The sequence below is a fragment of the Abrus precatorius genome, unplaced genomic scaffold (genome assembly GCF_003935025.1).
Source record: "Abrus precatorius isolate BTA unplaced genomic scaffold, Abrus_2018 Scaffold6, whole genome shotgun sequence".
In the NCBI taxonomy this organism is placed as follows: domain Eukaryota; kingdom Viridiplantae; phylum Streptophyta; class Magnoliopsida; order Fabales; family Fabaceae; genus Abrus; species Abrus precatorius.
Genome location: NW_020874406.1, coordinates 15,842,932 through 15,862,772, shown reverse-complemented (window position 1 = coordinate 15,862,772; position 19,841 = coordinate 15,842,932). Strand labels below are relative to the sequence as shown.

At 34.1% G+C, this 19,841-nt stretch overlaps 4 protein-coding genes across 5 annotated transcripts; 2 read left to right on the top strand and 2 right to left on the bottom strand.

Annotated features, from left to right (window-relative positions):
• The first annotated feature begins 3,554 nt into the window (after window positions 1–3,554).
• Window positions 3,555–5,594, top strand: LOC113869322 (UPF0481 protein At3g47200). Of its 2 annotated transcripts, XM_027505591.1 has the most exons (2): window positions 3,555–4,450; window positions 4,529–5,594. In XM_027505591.1, the coding sequence occupies exons 1-2, from the start codon at window positions 3,726–3,728 to the stop codon at window positions 5,313–5,315; spliced, it is 1,512 nt and encodes a 503-aa protein (XP_027361392.1). In that variant the 5' UTR covers window positions 3,555–3,725; the 3' UTR covers window positions 5,316–5,594. The 2 variants fall into 2 exon arrangements, with proteins under 2 accessions (XP_027361392.1, XP_027361391.1); XM_027505590.1 differs by having other exon boundaries at window positions 3,555–5,594.
• A 1,006-nt stretch (window positions 5,595–6,600) lies between these two features.
• On the bottom strand, window positions 6,601–8,457 carry LOC113869443 (protein RER1A-like). The gene is made up of 3 exons (XM_027505764.1): window positions 7,994–8,457; window positions 7,189–7,369; window positions 6,601–7,054 (listed from the first exon to the last, which is right to left on the bottom strand). The coding sequence occupies exons 1-3, from the start codon at window positions 8,335–8,337 to the stop codon at window positions 7,001–7,003; spliced, it is 579 nt and encodes a 192-aa protein (XP_027361565.1). The 5' UTR covers window positions 8,338–8,457; the 3' UTR covers window positions 6,601–7,000.
• A 1,315-nt stretch (window positions 8,458–9,772) lies between these two features.
• LOC113869393 (phosphatidylinositol 3,4,5-trisphosphate 3-phosphatase and protein-tyrosine-phosphatase PTEN2A-like) lies at window positions 9,773–16,470 on the top strand. The gene is made up of 13 exons (XM_027505699.1): window positions 9,773–9,959; window positions 10,343–10,774; window positions 11,958–12,059; window positions 12,147–12,203; window positions 12,807–12,872; window positions 13,484–13,660; window positions 13,760–13,846; window positions 13,933–13,997; window positions 14,062–14,138; window positions 14,744–14,790; window positions 14,908–15,038; window positions 15,549–15,618; window positions 15,772–16,470. The coding sequence occupies exons 2-13, from the start codon at window positions 10,355–10,357 to the stop codon at window positions 16,288–16,290; spliced, it is 1,818 nt and encodes a 605-aa protein (XP_027361500.1). The 5' UTR covers window positions 9,773–9,959; window positions 10,343–10,354; the 3' UTR covers window positions 16,291–16,470.
• A 376-nt stretch (window positions 16,471–16,846) lies between these two features.
• LOC113869430 (F-box protein SKIP2-like) lies at window positions 16,847–18,742 on the bottom strand. Its single transcript, XM_027505751.1, has one exon. It carries the CDS (start codon window positions 18,726–18,728, stop codon window positions 17,148–17,150), a length of 1,581 nt encoding a protein of 526 aa, XP_027361552.1. The 5' UTR covers window positions 18,729–18,742; the 3' UTR covers window positions 16,847–17,147.
• Between the last annotated feature and the right edge of the window lie 1,099 nt (window positions 18,743–19,841).

Below are 19,841 nucleotides of genomic sequence, written 5' to 3'. Positions count from 1 at the left end.
TTCAAATTTAAAAATAGATGAAAATAAAACTGAAATCAAAATGTCATTGTTATTAAATAATAAAAATATACGATAAGATATACTTTTATTGTCCTTAATAAATATTTTGTTTACTAAGTAAATATGAATTACAAATTACAGTTTTTTAAAATTAAATAATTTTACAAATAAATGTTTATATCAAGACACATTACTTTTATAAATATTAATTGAATATATTCTATCATCATTAAAATTTAAATAATAGTAAAAGATTGTATAAGACTTGACAATAATTGGTTGAGGTTATTTTACTTGTGTTCAGTACTTCAATTTCGGCCCAGATCCAATAAGGCTCAAGGGCTGAATGGCCGTCATATTGGGCTCAATTTGGAACTTGCTTGCAAATGATTAAACCGATTTGTTGCACGAGTTAAAATAATATTTTAACTTTTTTAAAACTTCATTTTTTCAACTTCTCTATTAAACACTTATGAATATATAAAAAAATAATTTAATAATTAAATAATTATCTCAATTAGAAAAAATTCAAATATATAAATTAAAAACTAATCTAAAATGGCTGAATGTCTGAAAGAAAAATTATCCCAATACTGATCCACTTCCACTCCCAAATCATTGGAATAATGAGAGATTGGCTCCAAGGAGTGTGGACAAAATAATTACTTCGTAAGTTGACAGCAAAATGGATATGCTTACTTTACATCAAATGGTCCATCACCGAAACCACCAAATCACGTGGTGGCACTTTACTAGTTTTTATTATGTTCATTTTTTCCCTGCCTAAATTATTCACAACTTTGATCCCCCCCCACTTTATATTCATTAATCTTATTTTAACATAAACCAAGTTTCTTTCACACTCTCAGCAACTGCACCAACAACCTTTCCAAGGTCCAAAGTTCCCACCCTCTTTTCTGCTAGTCCTACACTCATACTTCCTGTTTCCTCCACCCACCACTCTGCTAATTGTTAGAAGTTAATCTCTCTTCAATTGTGTAGTTTCAATTACTTGGTGACCAAAATCTTGTTTTGATGCATAAAAAAAAAATAAAAAAAAAAATATATATATATATATATATATATTTCCCTTGTTTAAATGAGTAAACATAAGAAGATTATATCAAATGAATATTTATAATAATTAAAAATAATGTAATAAAATATATAATTTTTTTTATATTTTATTAAAATCATTCAACAACTAAAATAAATAGATTGTAGTTAAAATTATTATTACAATATTTTAATTAATTTATTTTACAGAAAATACTAATTCATAGAAAAATTGAAAGGAAAAAAAAAAAAACCACCGTTACATCCCTCCGTCTCCCCAATATTTTCATTGGTTTTCTCTAACAAAGTCATGGTAATGGAGAGGTGATTTTGTTTTAGTGGAATTTACTTAATTTCTTTCTTTTCCTCCATTAAAAGACAAATCCTCCAAATGAGTGACAATTACACTTACACTTTCCTTATTAATTCACTCTTTTCTTGCTAAATCATTGAATCCAGTTACGGCCCATGAAATTAATAAATGTTGGGATTTTATAAGGAAATAATCACTTATTTCTTAGAAGCCCTTTCACAAAGCTATTAAAAATAAACAATTATTTTCTCAAAATAACCTGACCTAAGTATACACTAAATTATCAGTTAATTTATTTAAAAATAATAATGTTTTATTAAAAATTATTATATTAAAAATATAAAATAATAAACATTTTCAATAAAATTTTATTATTAATTTTAGTTATTTAAAATAATTGTTTAACAATGATATCTATATTTCTCGTTAATTAATCTATAGTGGTTTTTCTACAACTTGCATGCTATGTCAAAAGGTTAGCCTAAGCCAAAAAAAATAAAAAGAGAATAGAGTAAATGAGTAGAGGTTTTAAAGGTGTTTTAAATCAGTAAGAATATGACCATAATATTTTATAAGATTTAAATAATCATTCTCATATAAAATAACTTTTGAAAATTAGTGAAGCCTAAATTATGTTTTAAGACCTCACACAACCTTGTTCAAAGTATTAAAGCAAGGGCTATTTTTAGGCACAACAAGAAGCTGGCGCATGGTTTCTTAATGATGCTAATGAGCGCAGCAAATGCACTCGTATCATTCCTTCAACTATATTAGTTATCAAGAGATTTAGTTGGCAATATATTAATATACAAATAAGAGGCTTATTATTTTATGCAAAAGTCAAGAGAAAAATATAAAGAGATGGGCATATTCAATTAAGATGCTAAATTGCTAATAATTAGCAGCAATGCTATTGTCAAAGCTAGCATGAATAAATGTTCTAACTTCCAATTTGATGAGCCAACGCTTCTGCTTCCATCCGTGCCCATAAGTTATTTTCATCTGTCATTATTCACGCTGGGGATTTTCAGCTATTGACTAAAATCTTTTTAATTTTTTCATAAAGAAAGTCACATGTCTAAAGACATGTTAATTAAAGCAGAAAGTGCTTTGAAAATGTAAGAACTTGACCAAAGCACAGAAACACATTTTAAGAATGATAAATTGTGCTCAAATTAGAAGTTAGTTTTTGATGCAAAAGTGAGAGAAGCATAAGGTGTTTTCGAAATGTATTTCAAGTAAAAAATAAAAATCTTATATTGTTTAATACTAGAGAAAATGATAAATATATAAAGGATATTATTATACTATCTATTCTCTTACAATTTTAAGTGGATGTGACGACTCAATTCATATATATTTGAGAAAGAGTATTAGAAATTTATATTTGAGGTGATTAGTACAAGAAAGTGATTTGTATACAAGGAGTGAAGTCTCATCATCATTCCTTTTATATATTATTTAAATGAACAATCAAGACTAGGATATGATCCAATTCTAGATTAATAAGGAGAGAAAAAATTTGATTCTTTCACGTTTCTTCCACTTTTGTGCTTGCAACTGTGCCCCACCTTACTTCCTCCACACATCTTAGTCTATTTATTAATAGTTTTTTACAAATGTCACCAGAAGGAAATAATCCCTACATTAATATTTTACATGTGGATTATAAAGAATTATTATTGTTCATGTGGGTGGTTTATTACTATTCAATTCAAGGAGCTCTGACGCATTGCTATCCTCAAATTTTTGTATGATATGATGGTTGACATTATGATTTAGAAAGTTAAGCGCCCAGCATTTTATCACAGATCCACCAAGAAAAGTAAATAACACAATAAAGCGTTGTGTAACCAAGCAGTAAAGTTGAAGAGGTGACATGTCATATCATAAATAATAAGGGAAAAACGCAAATTGGTGATACCAAATAAGAACTCTCAAAGCAAATTAAGATGGTATATTGATTGTTCTGAGTATCAGATACCACAGTGATAATTCGGAGCATGTTCAAGCCACTTTTATCCATTATCTGATACTACGAGATATTTTAAGAGTCTTTTCAAAAATAATCTGACGTGCTACATATATTATATAGAGAATAAGAATTTAGTTTAGAATATAATAGCACGCTTTAGAGTTGAAGTTATCAGCAAAATGCAAATATTTGGGCTAAAAGGGTCCCATATGAGCTGCATAATTTGTTCAAGTCAATTACAGAATCCTATTATGAAATGTCTAGGTCCCTTCAAAGCCATAATCACAATAGTCTTTATCCTCAATCACAAACTATTCAGTTGTATTTGTTTATGAATTGGACAGCATCAAGAAACAGACCAGAAGGCCTTGAACAGAAAACATGGTAGCTGTATTCAACAAAGAGCTCTTGAGTTGGTACCTCATCACCCTTAAACTCAAAGAAACCTTACAATCTGGGATCCCATCTTCTCCTAATTCAGGTAGCCGATCAACAGAGTTTCAGCAGCAGCAAAAGCTTCAGCAGGAACCTTCAGAATCATTGCAGGTTGTCATCAATGTAGAAGGTGAAAATTTGCAAGAGGAACCCAACTCACCAGTATCTGAATGGGTGATCTCCATCAATGAGAAGCTAGAGCAAGCACGTCAAGATGACATGGCAAGTTCATGGGCCAAGCTATCAATCTACAAAATTCCTCACTACCTTAGAGAAAGCAGCGGTGATGATAAAGCTTTTGCACCCCAGATTGTGTCCATAGGTCCTTACCATCATGGCAAAAGACGCCTTCGCCAAATGGAGCGCCATAAATGGCGTTCTCTTAACCATGTCCTCAAGCGTACCAAACATGACATTAGCCTCTATCTCAATTCAATGAAAGAGATAGAAGAAAGAGCTCGCTCCTGTTATGAAGGACCATTCAGTTTAAGCAGCAATGAGTTTGTGGAAATGCTGGTCCTTGATGGTTGTTTTGTGCTGGAGCTATTTAGAGGAGCCATAGAGGGATTCAAGCAACTTGGATACTCCAGGAATGATCCTGTTTTTGCAATGCGTGGATCGATGCATTCCATTCAAAGAGATATGATCATGCTAGAAAACCAGCTCCCCTTGTTTGTACTAGATATGCTTCTGGGAATTCAACTGGGTAACCCAGACATGAAAGGACTTGTTGCAACTCTAGCACTAAGGTTCTTTGACCCTTTAATGCCAACAGATGAACCATTGACAAAAAGTGATAGAAGCAAATTGGAATCATCACTTAAAAGCACTGAAACCTTTGACCCTTTGTCCGATCAAGGAGGTCTTCACTGCTTGGAAGTGTTCAGGAGAAGTCTTTTGCGCACAGGACCACAACCACCACCCAGAACATGGATCAAACGCAGGTCACATGCTAATAGAGTTGTTGACAAACGAAGGCAGCAACTGATACATTGTGTCACAGAGCTTAAAGAGCTTGGAATCAAGTTCAAGAAAAGGAAGACTGATCGATTCTGGGATATCAAATTTAAGGACGGTATTCTGCGAATACCACGGCTCTTGATCCACGATGGTACCAAGTCTTTGTTCCTCAACCTCATTGCCTTTGAGCAGTGTCATCTTGATTGCAGCAATGACATTACATCCTATGTTATATTCATGGACAACTTGATTAACTCTCCAGAGGATGTGGGGTACCTTCATTACCGTGGGATCATTGAGCACTGGCTTGGCAGTGATGCTGAAGTTGCAGACCTTTTCAACCGCTTATGCCAAGAGGTTGTGTTTGACATTAACAACAGTTACCTTTCCCCATTGTCAGAGGCTATGAATCGGTATTACAACCATAGGTGGAATACTTGGTGTGCAAGCTTGAGACACAATTACTTCAGTAATCCTTGGGCCATTATCTCTTTGGTTGCTGCTGTTGTCTTGTTGCTACTTACTTTTGCACAAACCTACTACACTATTTATGCATATTACACACCACCAGGGTAACTGGTAAGTACCCCTGAGGGCCTTTATTTCCTATACATATCAGTATATATATTTTTTGAATAACTGATCGTGTTTTATGTTTTGAGATATTGATATTTTGGTGTTAGTTTCAAGAATCAAGCCTAGAAAACGAGCTTGGAAAGTTGGAATCTCGTTAATTCATTTATTTTGTCCCAGAAAATACTGGCTACTGTAGTAATTCAACTTCCTTTTGTAATGCAAATGTTCGCACAATTTTGGCTTAATTGCCTTGCAAAGTTTTCATTTAATATTGAAAGTGATTTAAATTGCAAAGATTGCACGGTAGTCCACCTTTTAAATCTCAGGACTGAAGTAAATTAATTTTAAACTGTAATATGTACAAATTCGAAAGATTCAATCAAATTACAAGTGAAAGCGAATGATGAACCTTTGTTTATCTAACTTTTCATTATAAATTTCTTAGATAAAAATAAAATACTGATTTATCTTTTTAAAAGGGGAGAAGTACATCAAACGGATATTTCATTTCTGTAATCACTATAGTAAGGATTTGAAGAACAAAAGTAAGCCATTGAAAGCCAAATGAGAGCCACTTAACCATCCAACTTCCTGGAGAGACCATAAAATTGATATGAAATTCAATATGGGATACAGGGAACGCGTCATGATAAGGAAAGATAAATATGTAATAGGGATGACGATAAATATGCCAATTCACAAATGTTGCTCAGGTGCACAAAAATTGTAGAGGTGCATATTAAATTTTCGATTGTGGATGTGCATCAAGATCAACAATAAAAATTACTGAACAAATGGTGTACAACAAACCCTAATGCAAAGGAAAAAAGTAACACGACCAATGGCCAGACCAACCGATCGCTTCATCGTAATAATAAATTTAATTTGTCACACTGGAAATACATTTCGACCGCCAGTCAAAAAGCTTAACAAAAATACTTTGTTACCATCCATAAGACGAATACTTAGGCTAAAAAACACTTGAGCATGAGGATATTCTACGACCCTTGTGAAGAAGACCAACTTTAATATAATATCTAGAGGGATTGTTAAGTCAAACCCCAAATAAATGTGGAGAAAGTGAGAAACCACATGCACAAATCACACAAAACGGTCCAGACATTCCAAATGCACAAATCACATGGTAAGAAAATCCCCGGGGGGGGGGTGGGGGGAGGGGGGAGTAAATTGGGCAAATTTATAGGGAAAAAAAATGAGTACCTGAAAATCGCATGATTAAAAGAAAAAAAAAGAAAAAAAAACCGAAAATGACAGATCAGTATAACCCCATTGCAAATAATGAAGGGAATCCCTTCAGCGCAGGCTTCTTAAAATTCTCGTTATTTGGCTATGAATTCAGCAATAAGAGTTTGGCATTTGCCCACCTATACAGAAAGAAAATATTAAAAAAAAAAAAAGAGGACTTTACTAGAAGGGTGACGTATCACACTGGAAATACATCTCCCCGAAGCTAAATCTTCTACTAGGCGTAGAAACATTGAAGATGTCCAAACAGTTGCTCAATTGGGAATTGAACATCCAGATGTCATACGTCCATGCTAAACCTTAAAGCAATCTTCTTCATCCACCAAATCCTCAGATTGCTCCAGCTGTTAAATATACTGCAGTCACAAGCGTGGTTGTGACTTAAATGTAACAAATAAAGTTTAATTAAACTGAAAATTTCAGTCCGTGGGAAGGCTTGCACTTTCTGCTGTTGCTCTCTTTCCATCATAGCGCTAAAAGTAAAATAGACAAAAGTAAAGCTTAACATTAGTAACAAAGATGTAATCCTAAATAATAAAAAAACCTCTAATGAATTAATAATCAACAGCATCTACCACAACAATTTTGAATGAAAAAAATAAAATACCTGTTTCCCAAATGAGAACGGTACATATTTATATTTGATCATGTGTGATATCTGTCTCCTCATAGTGAGTGTGAACAGGACAACCCAGTAGAAGAGAAGTATGGGCCAGAACACTGGAACATCAAACGCACTAAAGAAAGTCATGACAAATGCAATACAAAATGCTTTCGTGATCGAGTACCTGCCCACAAAGTAAAATTAAGCAACTTCAGTAAAAACAATCGTCTGCATATTAAAATAATTCCAAACATCCTTTCTTAAGCATACAATAAACTTAATTCCACCACTTCAAGCAGTAAAAACCAAATAGAACTAATAACAACTTCTCAATAGCACTCTTTAATGTCTAAAATAACCCTTCATATCATTAAGTACAACTAGAAGGGGGTGAGACATTGACAAAGAGCCTAACTAAGAAACGTATGGGAAAAGATTCTGTTGATTAATAATATTTTCCAGAGCTCACAGTGTTTGCAGGCATAAGATTTGTGGAGTGTGAGCATTTTGAATATCCATATATCGATAATTTGCTTGTATCAAATTCTAGATTCTTCCAAAGATAGGAGTGGACGGATCAAACAGTCTACCAGTATGTTCCACATAGCTATCAATACCGTGGCCCAATAATTTAATTTAATAAATAAGGAAACATTACCAAAGCATATGAATGAAGATTAATCTCCTAAGAAGGCAAATCTTAGAATCGAAGAGGGTAACATAATAACAATAACAATAACAATAACAACAACAACAATAATAATAGATAATAATTAGAAGGATAAGAAATAATGAAACCCTAGAGTACCAGAACTTGAACTCAGGGAGGCGGCGAACGAAAGGGCGGAACTCCTCGGATCCTCGAGTGGGGAGGGTGGGGCCGTCGTGAATCTCGGGATCGACCTGAGGGGAGAGGAAACCGATGAGGAGGTTGAGGATGTAAATGCCGAGAGCGTAGGAGACGATGTAGAAGCCTTGGACCAAGTAGACGCGGAGGACGTAGACGGAGGCCACCACCAAGCAGCCTATCCAACGGCGGAGAACGTGAGGGGTAGTCTTGTCCAGAATGTGCTGATACTGCCGAGACACCGCGAATTTCCATCGCGATATGGCGGCTTCCGGTGAATGATCGTCGGCGGCTCCTGCGTCCATGAAGTTGTGAGTTTGACTTTTGGAAATGTGTGTAAGTGTGTGCAGATTCCAATCAGATGCAAATGCAAATCATGCAATGTCCCTCTTTTCGCCTCCCTTTCTTTCCTTCCCTCACATCTCGCCCCGGTTCGGATGTTGAACCGGATTATATAGGATGCATTGTGCAACCCCATTTTCTAAAATGAAAACTATAATTATAATCATTCATATTTTTAAAAAATCTTTATCTAAGCGTTTAGAGTTGTATTCCAACAAGTAATAATGATAGAATTTTATTAAAAGATAGATATTTATTATATTTTTATAATTTTAACATTATAAATATGTTTATATTAATATTTTAAAAGCTTTTTGTTATACTTACAACTTAATTTTAATAACTAAACTAAACAACAAATATATTTTAATTATAGATTAATGATTTCTTAATATATATTAAAGGATATATGTTAAAAATATTAAATGTTTTAATTTATCATTAAAAGCATGCGTTGAATGTTTTTATGATTTTAAGATAATACATATTTTTTATAAAATTTTTATCGCATATTCTTGAATATGTTTTAAAAAAATAATAAATAAATAAATAAATAAATGAATACATAGAATATATTATAAAGTGTATTATCATTAGTTAAGAGAATTAAATTTAACGTATTATTATGTGTATAATGAGTTTTTAATTACTTTTGTTAATAAATATTATGGGCTTATTTATAAAATTGTTATTTATTCTTTATATTGACTGTTTTAAGAAAATAAACTAAAGGGAAGTTGAGATAATAAAAAAGTTAATTTCTCTCTCTCTCATTTTTGTTGTGTCTCTAAAGTTGAGACTTTAGAGGAGAAGTGACTTTTATTATATTTACTTAAATGACTTAATTATATTGAGATTGTTTTAAAATTTTATTTATTTTTACATTATTTTAAAGATTTGTTTTTCTAAAATGGAAAAAGCATAAATTTATTAAAAAAAATTATAAATGAAAAAAAAAGTTAAAGTCTATTCACTGTTAATTTAATATTAATTAAATTTACAACATACTTAAATTTAAATTAAAGGTGAGTAGATAAATCTCACATTTTCATCTTACATAGTTAAATCTTTATTTTAAGATCCTTGTATTTTTTTAATTAAGAAATAGTTTTTCGTTAAACCAGGTTTTTTTTATCTAATATATCTTTTAAAAATATTTATTTATTTTTTATTTCAACATTAATTATTTAAAAACAAGTCATTATTTCTCTTAATTTAATTTAAGCTAAATCAAATATGCTAAAAACCGCATTCATATCTACAGTCTTACGCAAAAAAAAAAAATTATATCTAACCGACACATTAAACACTTTATTTGATTGCAATTTTAGTTTTAATTTAATGATAAAACCATGGATTGTGAAATAAGCAATAACGGTCTATATCTGTTCACATGAATCTCTGATCATCTGTTGGCGAGCTGTTCATTTTATTCTCCCTCGGATTTCCAAAGTTAAATTGCTGAACACTCAAATCAGACTGCATTTATCTAAATCCCAAACTGCCAAATCACGTCCTTCCCCTTCACAATAATCATTATTCCCTGCGAACAGATCGACGAGTGTGCATCGTCACCGACTCACCGGTAAGCGATTCACTACTCCTGCATTTTTCATTTTTCATTTTTCGTATCTACGATGCGAACGTGCTTCTGCATTGTTTACAAATTACAATTATCGCTTTGTTCAATGGTAAATCAGCTCAATCTGTAGCGGTGAAGCCTCCATTTTCAGATCCCTCTGTTTTGATTTCAGACGATGATGGTTCTTCACTGTTTTGATTCAATTTATGTCCCAATCTGGTTAATTTATGAGAGTGCCGGTTTGATTCTGAAATTAATTAGCTTATGAAGATTAATTTTACCACCAACCTTCTATGGTATCAAGTTTTATATTTAATATTTAGCTAGTTAATTTGTTGTTAGCTGCTTAAACTGCATATAGCTTAGATTGGTTTTCCACTTTGCAGATTGGGTGACTCATGGAACCAGCATCTACTGATTCTTCAACTCAACCTACTCCTTCAGTTTCTAGTACTGAAGAACATCACTCAACCAAAGTATCTGGACAAATTAACAGTGTAATTGATTCACCATCTTCGTTACCCGCTTCTGGCATATCATCATGGGCACGATTGAAAATCCCACAGGCCTTTGGGCTTGGAGCAGCACAACAGGACTCACAGACTGAAAACAATAGCATATCAGCTTTCGCTCGCCTCACTGGTGGGCTTGGATTGCGAATGCCGTCAACTGGAACTGTTCCAGCCAACTCTGGAGCTGAGCAACCTAATTTAATTGAATCGTTCACCAAAGGGTTGGTGGACTCTTCCAAGAGTGCAGTAAAGGCAGTGCAGGTTAAAGCACGCCATATGGTCTCTCAGAATAAACGCAGATACCAGGTCAGTTGATAATTATTGCATTTGGTTCGGTTTTACCTTTATTATTACTCCCATGCCACGGTTAAATTGTGTAACTGATCTATGCTATCATGTCCATATCTGCTGGTTGAGTTACTTGCAGCTGTGTGAATAACGGTCACTACATGCATGGTTTGCTTTTGTCAATTTTCCCTCTTTCTGTTGATATATTTTGTGTCAGGATTGTGTCATTATTTATCTGTTTTGACAGCAACTTCAATTTAAAATTGATTGCACTAATAGGCGCATCATCTGAATGATACTATTAATTCTACAAACTATGCTGTTCTATTTTCTATTATATTATAAAATATCTCACACATCATTTATCTCTTTTTCCTGTTTGCATTTTTTTTTACATGGAATGCTTTGCATTTTCATTTTTTCAAAATGTTTTGTAAGGTTTCTTCCTCTTGGCGTGCTCCCTTAACATTTTAATTTGTTAACATTGTACAAAAGGATTAGATGATCTTTTTGTATTTTGCAAGTGATATACCTAATTGTTAAAACCATGTATCCTCTTGCATTCTCTATAACAGTTCTGGACAATTTTGTCAGGTGTTAAAAATAGTATTGCCCACAAATTTTCCTTAACAACATTTATGCTATCAAGTTAAATATGCTGGGTTTTGATCTCAACCTCATCATCAACATTGCTTATTGCTGTTTATCAATCAAATAGTTCACACAATCTAGCAAAACTTTATGCATAATCCTTTTCTGTGCATGTATGGATATGAAACAAGCACAAGAAAAAATCTTATTTTTGAAATTATGTGCAAACTAGAGTTGAAAAAATTTTAGTATAAGGGTGTGTGCTCAAAATATCGTGCTTTCCAAGTAGCTGTCTAGAATCTCCTCCTATTGAAGAGTTGTTCTGTATTCTCACATCCTTAATAAGACAAAAATGTGATTTTTGCCATCATGACTGAGATGGTCACTCTCTTTATTTTATCTAATGAAGAATCAAATTAGTGGTGTTTAGTTAATGCATTATATTTTTGCATATCTAATACTGTATCATATACAAACTAACATTGTTCTATCAAATTTATTATATTTTGAAAAGGAACAATACTAACTTTTCTGAAGAATTGACTCATCTTACATGTTGATTTCATTTTTCTTTTATTTTAATATTTTTAATTCTTATTCTTTGTAACAGGAAGATGGATTTGATTTGGATATGACATACATCACTGAAAATATAATTGCTATGGGATTTCCAGGTGGTGATTTTAGCTCTGGAATTTTTGGATACATTGAGGTATACTAATACACCGTCAGTCTTGTCTCTCATGTTCAAGCCATGAAGGATCATTCAATTATGTTTTAAGGGAGAGCTGTGTTGCAGGGGTTCTATCGCAATCACATGGAAGAAGTGATCAGGTTTTTTGAGACACATCACAAGGTAATATAATATTTGTTGCAATCCTGGGATCCTACTATCTGCTCATGCTGTAGAACTTCAGAAATTGAGAGTGAAAATGATGGTCAAAGAAATCTAGAACAGAGACGAAGAGTACTTTTCTTTGGGTTAGCAGCCTGGGAATATAGAAGAAAACATTAAATAAGAAAATATGAATTATCACAGAATCCCCAATTTAAAACAAATCCTAATCTTTCGAATCGACAAGATCAAGCCATCTAAAGTAAAATAAAAAGAAACTGAAAGATATTAATAAAATATAAAATTACACTGCTATATAACTTACACTAAGGGTATTGTGTACAACATTCATCTACAGTAGCCCAAACAGCTACCGGAAATTTAATTATAATTGACAGTGATCTTGAACTCTTCTGCTAAATGTAAAGAAATACTTGAAGATTTTGAAATTCTCCCAAGGTCCAACTTGTTCTACAAGTATAAGCAATTATTTATCCATTCTTCTTATGTCATTAAGTGGTTTGCTACAGCAATTACTTTTTGCTTGTAACTTTACGTGCTGAGTGTTGACATTTTATCTATTATCTTTTGACAATTTTAGTATCTTGAAACCTTGATGTGCAGGGAAAGTACAAAGTATACAATCTTTGTTCTGAAAGGTTATACGATGGATCACTATTCCAAGGGAAGGTGTGGTATTAATCTTTTAGCACTCTAATTGATGTAACGGGATAGATGGGTGATAATTTTGATGGTTACCTTTCATTTACCTTTCTTTCTAGTCTATTGTGCACAGCACTTGTTCATTATATTAAGTGCACATGTTCTTTATGTTCAACTTATTTCAAATTGGAAATACCAATAATAACAAATTTCTTCTAATATTTTATAGAATATATATTCTAATATTTTTATATTCTATTTTTATAGAAAATCCTCTTTTGTGGAAATATTATCCTTGTCTTTGTTTATGTTTTGAATTGGAACAAATTACTAGAATTCGCCCTCGCCTGTGAATTAATCGACATTTTTCACAAATTTTACAGACGGAGGCTCCTATTTTCATATTTGTCAAAGTATATTATACTTGTTTGTGAGTTGCAGGAATTCTCTGTCACAGAAAACATCACATGGAACTTAAAAGAATTGTATATAAATTTGTAGACAATTTTCTAGTTTTAACTGTTGTTATGTTAGCAGATTTCAGAAAGAAAGAAAAAAAGGAATAGGCCACAATTTTTTATTATCAAATTATTATGATATTCTTGTTTGTCCCCTTAACTTATTCAAATGATTTTCAGGTTGCAACTTTCCCATTTAGTGATCATAATTGCCCTCCTATTCAACTTATAGCATCATTTTGTCGAAGTGCACATTCATGGTTGAAGGAGGATATTCAAAATGTGGTGGTTGTTCATTGTAAAGCTGGTATGGGAAGGACTGGACTGATGATATGTAGTCTTCTTCTATTTCTTAAGGCAAGTCTTGATGATAAATTCAAAGACTTCGGTTGTAAGTTTTGTGCATTTTTTCCTCTTCAAATTTTGCAATTTTTGATTGTCAATATCATTTTGCAGGTCTTCCCAACTGCAGAGGAAGCAATTGGTTACTTTAACCAGAAAAGATGCGTAGATGGAAAGGCTCTAGTTCTCCCTAGTCAGATTGTCAGTCATCAATTTTTCATTTATCGTTCTATATGTAATCTTCTAACATATTCTTCTAAAATCTTTTATTTCTTTAATGTTTTCAGAGATATGTCAAATACTTTGAACGGACTTTAACAAACTTCAATGGAGAAGTCCAGCCTGGACGAAGGTTAGATACAATAATTTCACAAAATACCAAAGTCGAAGAACGTTCTTAATTTGGAATTTGACAGGTGCATGCTAAGAGGGTTTCGGCTTCACCAATGCCCTTATTGGGTTAGGCCATCTATTACAATTTCTGATCATAAAGGTAAGCAGCAAAGCTCATTGCTTCCTCTTCACGTCATTTAAATATCAGCAATATTATATATAAACTATAACGCTGTGTTGGAAAATGTTTCATGGTCTTTTCCCATAGAGATTTTTGTTTATCAAATGACATACCTATTATGGGAATTGATTTTTGAGCAAACTAAAATCACTCAGATTCAAAATTTTTCATGGAGAGAAAAGGATGAATGTATAATGGTGCAATTATGTAAAGAATTGTTTGCAGAAAACTAATGTTGTGACTGATAAAAAGGTGCAGACGGAAGAATAGACATAAAATCAGATGAAAAATAAATAAGTCCTTGATATTCGCTCATTTTCATCTTTACCAAGCATAGCTCGAGAAATTTGAACATTCATACGAGAGTTTGGTTAAGAATTTGATATCTACTGTGTACCTTCAATACGGTTGCACTTTTTAACCTTATAGTGCCTGCATCTTTCCCGATTGAATTTAAACCAGAGTATTTGACGTGTGTTTCAACCTATGCAACTCTTTTGTACGGTGTTTTGTCATGCAACTTGTCAAGTGCTTGCTACTAACAGCTTAATCAACAGAAGACTGATGTTATAACTTATTCTCAGGAATTCTTTTTTCCACAAGAAATCATCTCAAAACGAAGGAACTAATGGTACACATATTTTTATGCCATCTTTTTTGAGTTTCGATGCTCCCCAAAACAAAGCCTTAATGCTAATGTATGGATTTGAATTTGATTACTGAATTTACTTTGGAAACTTATTTGTAGCCTGAAGATTTCTGGATCAGTGCGCGAAAGAAAGGAATTGTGGTCTTCGCACTGCCGGGAGAGCTCGGTTTAACAGAGTTGATTGGGGACTTCAAAATTCATTTTCATGATCGTCAGGGAGATTTCTACTGGTTTGTTAAAAACACCTGTTTCTTTTGGCCCCCACTTAGGGCCAGTGTCTGGTTTTAGAAAACTTTTCTTATTTTGTTATCTGTTTTCACTTTAATTATAAAATTGTTACCTTAATTTCATTTTGTTTTTCCTATTTATATTTGTATAGGAAGCAGTGAAAAAAAATTTTCTATATTGAAAATAGAAATTATAATGAAAACAAAGGCGCAATTTATGATTACACGTAAAAACAGAAAACGTATCTTGAAACCAAGCAGCCCTGAATTTTTTAGCTTTTTCCTCTCTGAATTAGTTCAAAAGGGGAACTTATTTATCAGATTCAGAATTATTGTGTTTGTAGAGTGATTTTGTTATAATCTTTTCATCATGATATCAAACATATATCATGATGAATAGTTTGATTCTAACTGTACATTCATTATTTGTTCTCTTCCAAACAGTGTATAGTATGGAACAGTTTGTTTACAGAGATTAGCAGCTTTCTTGATATATCAGTTTCTTTTCGGCAGTTGGATGAATACAACAATGATAGAAAATCGAAAATTTTTAGATGCTTCAGATTTTGATGGTTTTGACAAGGTGAAAAGCATAAAACCTTTTTTTTTCAATGTTATATTTCGTATGCGTAAGACCTGAGTATCTTAATATTGTTCTGCCCCTCCCCCTATGTACGTCTATTGGTTTATTCTCTGAACTTGATAATAATTTAAACCTTTCGACCGTGCCGTTCAGAGAAAGATCCCAGCTCCAGGATTCCAGGTGGAAGTTGTGATGATAGACTACAATGGCACCCTTCCTGCACGGACAAAAGCCAATCCTACCAGCAAAGGATCTGATGGAATTACAAGCAATGTCCAAGCCAATGCAAATTCTACTACATCTAATTCAAGTCCGACTGAAGTCGCTAAGAACGAAGATGATGATGTATTCTCAGATAGTGATGAAGAGAAGACCCGGGAAACACAAAGCAAGAGTGCAACTGACTACAAATTTATGGCACCTCATCAAGTATCTGAAACCACTACAGACAACGTAGGGATGCTGGCTCATACAACAGATCGATTGTCACTTCAGCACGAGGAACATACACAAAACAATGCTTCCAAAGAATCAACTACAGAAAAAGTTCATAAAATTCAGGCAGGCACTAAAAACACAATCATGGAATCTGGAGGAGCAAGTGAATTCAAGGCAATTGCAGCAGATGCTTCAGTTTTTTCATTTGGAGATGAAGATTTTGAAAGTGATTGAGAGGAAGCAGGATGAGCCCTTGTTCAATTTCAATACTGTTATGAAAGGCAAGAGGCATTATGGAATTCATTGCATTTTACCCCCCAATTTGTTGTCAAAAGAACTTTCCTGTATTTTATTTTTTAAACTTTGTATATTCTTAAGGTTTTACATATTTATATGATTCTTCCGAGTTTCCATATGATGTGCATCAGCGTCATCAACCATTAAAGAACATTGAGTTGAAGTCAAAACAAGCAAATACAAGAAACCAGCGTTTCTTTCCAAGATGACAATGCCGGGTAACAAACCCAAATTTTGGCATGCAGGCAGTGCAGGAAATTCTTTTGCTTATAGAACCAGATAAAGTAGCAAACTGTTTTCCTATCTCTGGGTTCGAAAGGCAACTCTGTCTCAGGTAACTCTAATTTTGCATTTGGAAATAATTTAAATATGCCCATGCTATTATCAATATTGTAGAAAGTTTCAAACCGAACTTATGGCCTGTTTTTGTTCCATAGTGAGTTAATGAGGCTTTTTAATGTTCATTCAGTAAAAGTGGTTCCTAACTTCTCGTGATTATTACACACGCAATAACTAGCAAATATACTCGGTGTTCCAATATTAATGTAGTACTGCGACAAAGCGGAAGAAATAAAATAGACTTCATAAGTTACAAATCTTTTATCACCTTCTACAACAATTAGGATAGGGACATCAATGAGGGTAACAGACAAATGCAATTAACAAAAGAAATACTGGCACATGCACAATTAATAGGGAGAACAAAATTCACAGAGCAACATTGCAAGAGCATGCAATCGACATGAGAATTCGTCTCACGTATTGGCAAGAATGTGTTTGCTTTCTTACCAACATCAAGAAAAGCTGCTACTGGAAACATTTTCACTGCTTGACCACCTTCTGAAGGCACAAGGCACCAAATTTCTACTGGCCAAAAACCCAAACTTTGTTCTGAACCCTGTCAATCGGCTGTTATTACTACTTGACGGAGCATCAGCCACGGTTGTTTGGTTGAGCATTGGTAAAAATTCTACTGTACTATCCCGAGCTCCCCCAGCACCATCGCTTCCACTACCATCCAAAGCTTCAACTTCACTATCATCGTAATTAAACGCCAAAGAAACCCTCTGTTCGCGCACCCACTCTACCCCTTTCCCAGTAATCTTCCTGCACTTTTTCACCTTAACTTTAATCAAATTCGGACAACCCGAAGCAAGAGCCCCAATCCCAGTATTAGATATAGGGCACCCCTTAATGCAAAGCTTCTTAAGTGCAACACATTTAGCAGCAATGCACTCAATCTCCGCATCACCAACGGTTCCAATCCCACAAAGAGCCAACCTTTCCAAATTCTTGCAATTGGATGCAATTGACGCCAAGCTCAGAGAAGTAGGATAAACAGCAATCAACACAAGCTCCTGCAAATTAGGGCAGTGTTTGGCAATGGCAATCAACCCCTCATCACCAATCCTATTAGTCCTCCACCCATCAATGTGAACTTTTCTCAACATTCTACATCGCTCAGCAACTGCAGAAAGCCCCAAGTTGGAGCACTCAGCGGTTTTCACAACGTGCAAAGTGTCCAATCCCAAACAGTTAGATATCCCACAAAGACCCACATCACTAACTTGAATCTTCTCCAAGTGAATTTCAATTAACCCAACGTTGGAGCCTCCAATCCTCTCTAGAGTCTCGTCCCAATCGCCCAAACACCCAATCACCTTCAGAGTTCGAAGCTTCTTTGAGCCAATTATAAGCGGCGCGAAGCTCTGGCCATTAACAAGCTCCTTCAGGCATATAGATTTCAACGACGAAGCAGCGCCACCAATCACTTCGGTGCTGTCGTGGACCCCACGGAGCCGCTTCACCGTGAGATCTTCCAAATTAGCGCATCGATCGATTACAGCGACGATTCCCTTCGTCCCGAACATGCACGAAGCGCACGAGAGCTTCTTCAAGTTCTTGCAGTTATCGCCGACGCCAGCCATTCCAAGTTCCGTTATCTCCCGGCAGCCGCGGAGCTTCAGGCGCGTGAGGTTCTTGCATCGGAGCGAGATTAGAATCAAACCGTCGTTGTTTATGCTCGCGGACTTTCGGTCGCATCGCAGAGCGAGTTTCGTGACCGAGTCGAATCGCGTAAATAGGGAAGGAACGAAATCAAATAATTCTGGTTGAGCATTCAGGGAGAGCCGATGCCGGCTTTCGCCGTCGACGCGGCGCCAGCGCCGGCAAACGAGAGAGCAACGTTTCCGATCGGCGGTGCTGAGGAAATGAAAGATCACTCCCAAGCAATCATCGGGAAGACGGAGCGTGCAATAGCGTTTCACTGTGGAATAATCGGTGAAATCGGCGTCGTTATTTAAATGTAACTGAGAAATTTGGGGGCGGTTGAAGTCCGGCGACGGCACGGCGGCGGTGGACGGTGACTGTCCCATTGAAAACGGTGTGTTTGGAAGCGGCGGAGAGGAATCGAAGGATTTAACAGAGTGCAGCGCGTGGAATTCAAACCCCATTAAAAGGGAGGGGTGCGTGTGGTAATTGCAACCATCGAGGCGAGAGCGAGATTTGCGTGTGGGTTCATGCATCAGAGTCAGCCCATCTACATGGTAGTGGGCTTGCGTGTCTCTCTCGTGTTGGACTTGGCCCCTTTCCAGCTTCTCCTTAAGAAAAGAAAAGTCTCACACTATTTTAATTTTCTTTCTCGTTTATGCAAAAAGATTTTGAGCTGCATTCAAATTAGATAGAGAAAATTATGTCATTTTTTATTATTCTATCTGGGTCAAGCACAAATAAGTTAGGTTATACCAAATAAATAAAAAGTCTTGAGCAATTGTCTCTATCTGTATCTTCTAATTTTATGTGGAATTGGTTAAAAGTATTTCAAAGTGATTACCTGTAATATAAATTATTAAAATATGAAATCAATTTAATCTGTCAAAATAGGTGTGTGTGTGTATATATATATATATATATATATATATATATATTTTATTTTTTTTTATTTGTAAATCCTACTCTATTACCCTTAATTGTAATAAGGAAATAAAAGTGAATTAACAAAAAAAAAATAAAAATCCTTGATTCAAATCAAAACTGATTTATTTGAATCTAGAAATTTAAATAAGTTTCTAGATGACACAATTTGAATCACACAAATTGAAAAATGAGCTACTTTTCGCTGGATTCAACCTTTTTTTTTTCTTTCAAAATTCACTTATATTTATTGAAATTCAGTAAAATTTTACTTTTTCCCCCCTATTTTTACCCCTACACAAACCTCTCAATATATACAATGAATCCTTTTCATTAATGCATATTTCTCCTAATTTCTTATAGAAATATATAAATGAAAAAAGAAAGAAAGTTAAAATATCAAAATAAGAAAGAATATCAGGTATAATTTAATTAAAATTCAAAGGATTTTTTTTTTTTTGCTGTTAACTTGGTTAACTTAGCATGACTTGGTATCACAGCTATTACATTTTCTGAATACTCATATTTGATCAAGTGCAGCTCTTTGGAGTTTTAGCTATCATTAGGATTACTTG

Excerpts from the sequence above, each read along its gene's own strand:
- LOC113869322 (XM_027505590.1), top strand. The coding sequence starts at position 3,726 with ATGGTAGCTGTATTCAACAAAGAGCTCTTGAGTTGGTACCTCATCACC.
- LOC113869430 (XM_027505751.1), bottom strand. The coding sequence starts at position 18,728 with ATGGGACAGTCACCGTCCACCGCCGCCGTGCCGTCGCCGGACTTCAAC.
- LOC113869443 (XM_027505764.1), bottom strand. The coding sequence starts at position 8,337 with ATGGACGCAGGAGCCGCCGACGATCATTCACCGGAAGCCGCCATATCG. Across the intron at positions 7,370-7,993 it reads CTCCCTGAGTTCAAGTTCTG|GTACTCGATCACGAAAGCAT; the intron begins GTACTCTAGGGT and ends CTTTGTGGGCAG. Across the intron at positions 7,055-7,188 it reads CGTTCTCATTTGGGAAACAG|CGCTATGATGGAAAGAGAGC; the intron begins GTATTTTATTTT and ends TTTTACTTTTAG.
- LOC113869393 (XM_027505699.1), top strand. The coding sequence starts at position 10,355 with ATGGAACCAGCATCTACTGATTCTTCAACTCAACCTACTCCTTCAGTT. Across the intron at positions 12,060-12,146 it reads GAATTTTTGGATACATTGAG|GGGTTCTATCGCAATCACAT; the intron begins GTATACTAATAC and ends GCTGTGTTGCAG. Across the intron at positions 14,791-14,907 it reads TCAAAACGAAGGAACTAATG|CCTGAAGATTTCTGGATCAG; the intron begins GTACACATATTT and ends ACTTATTTGTAG.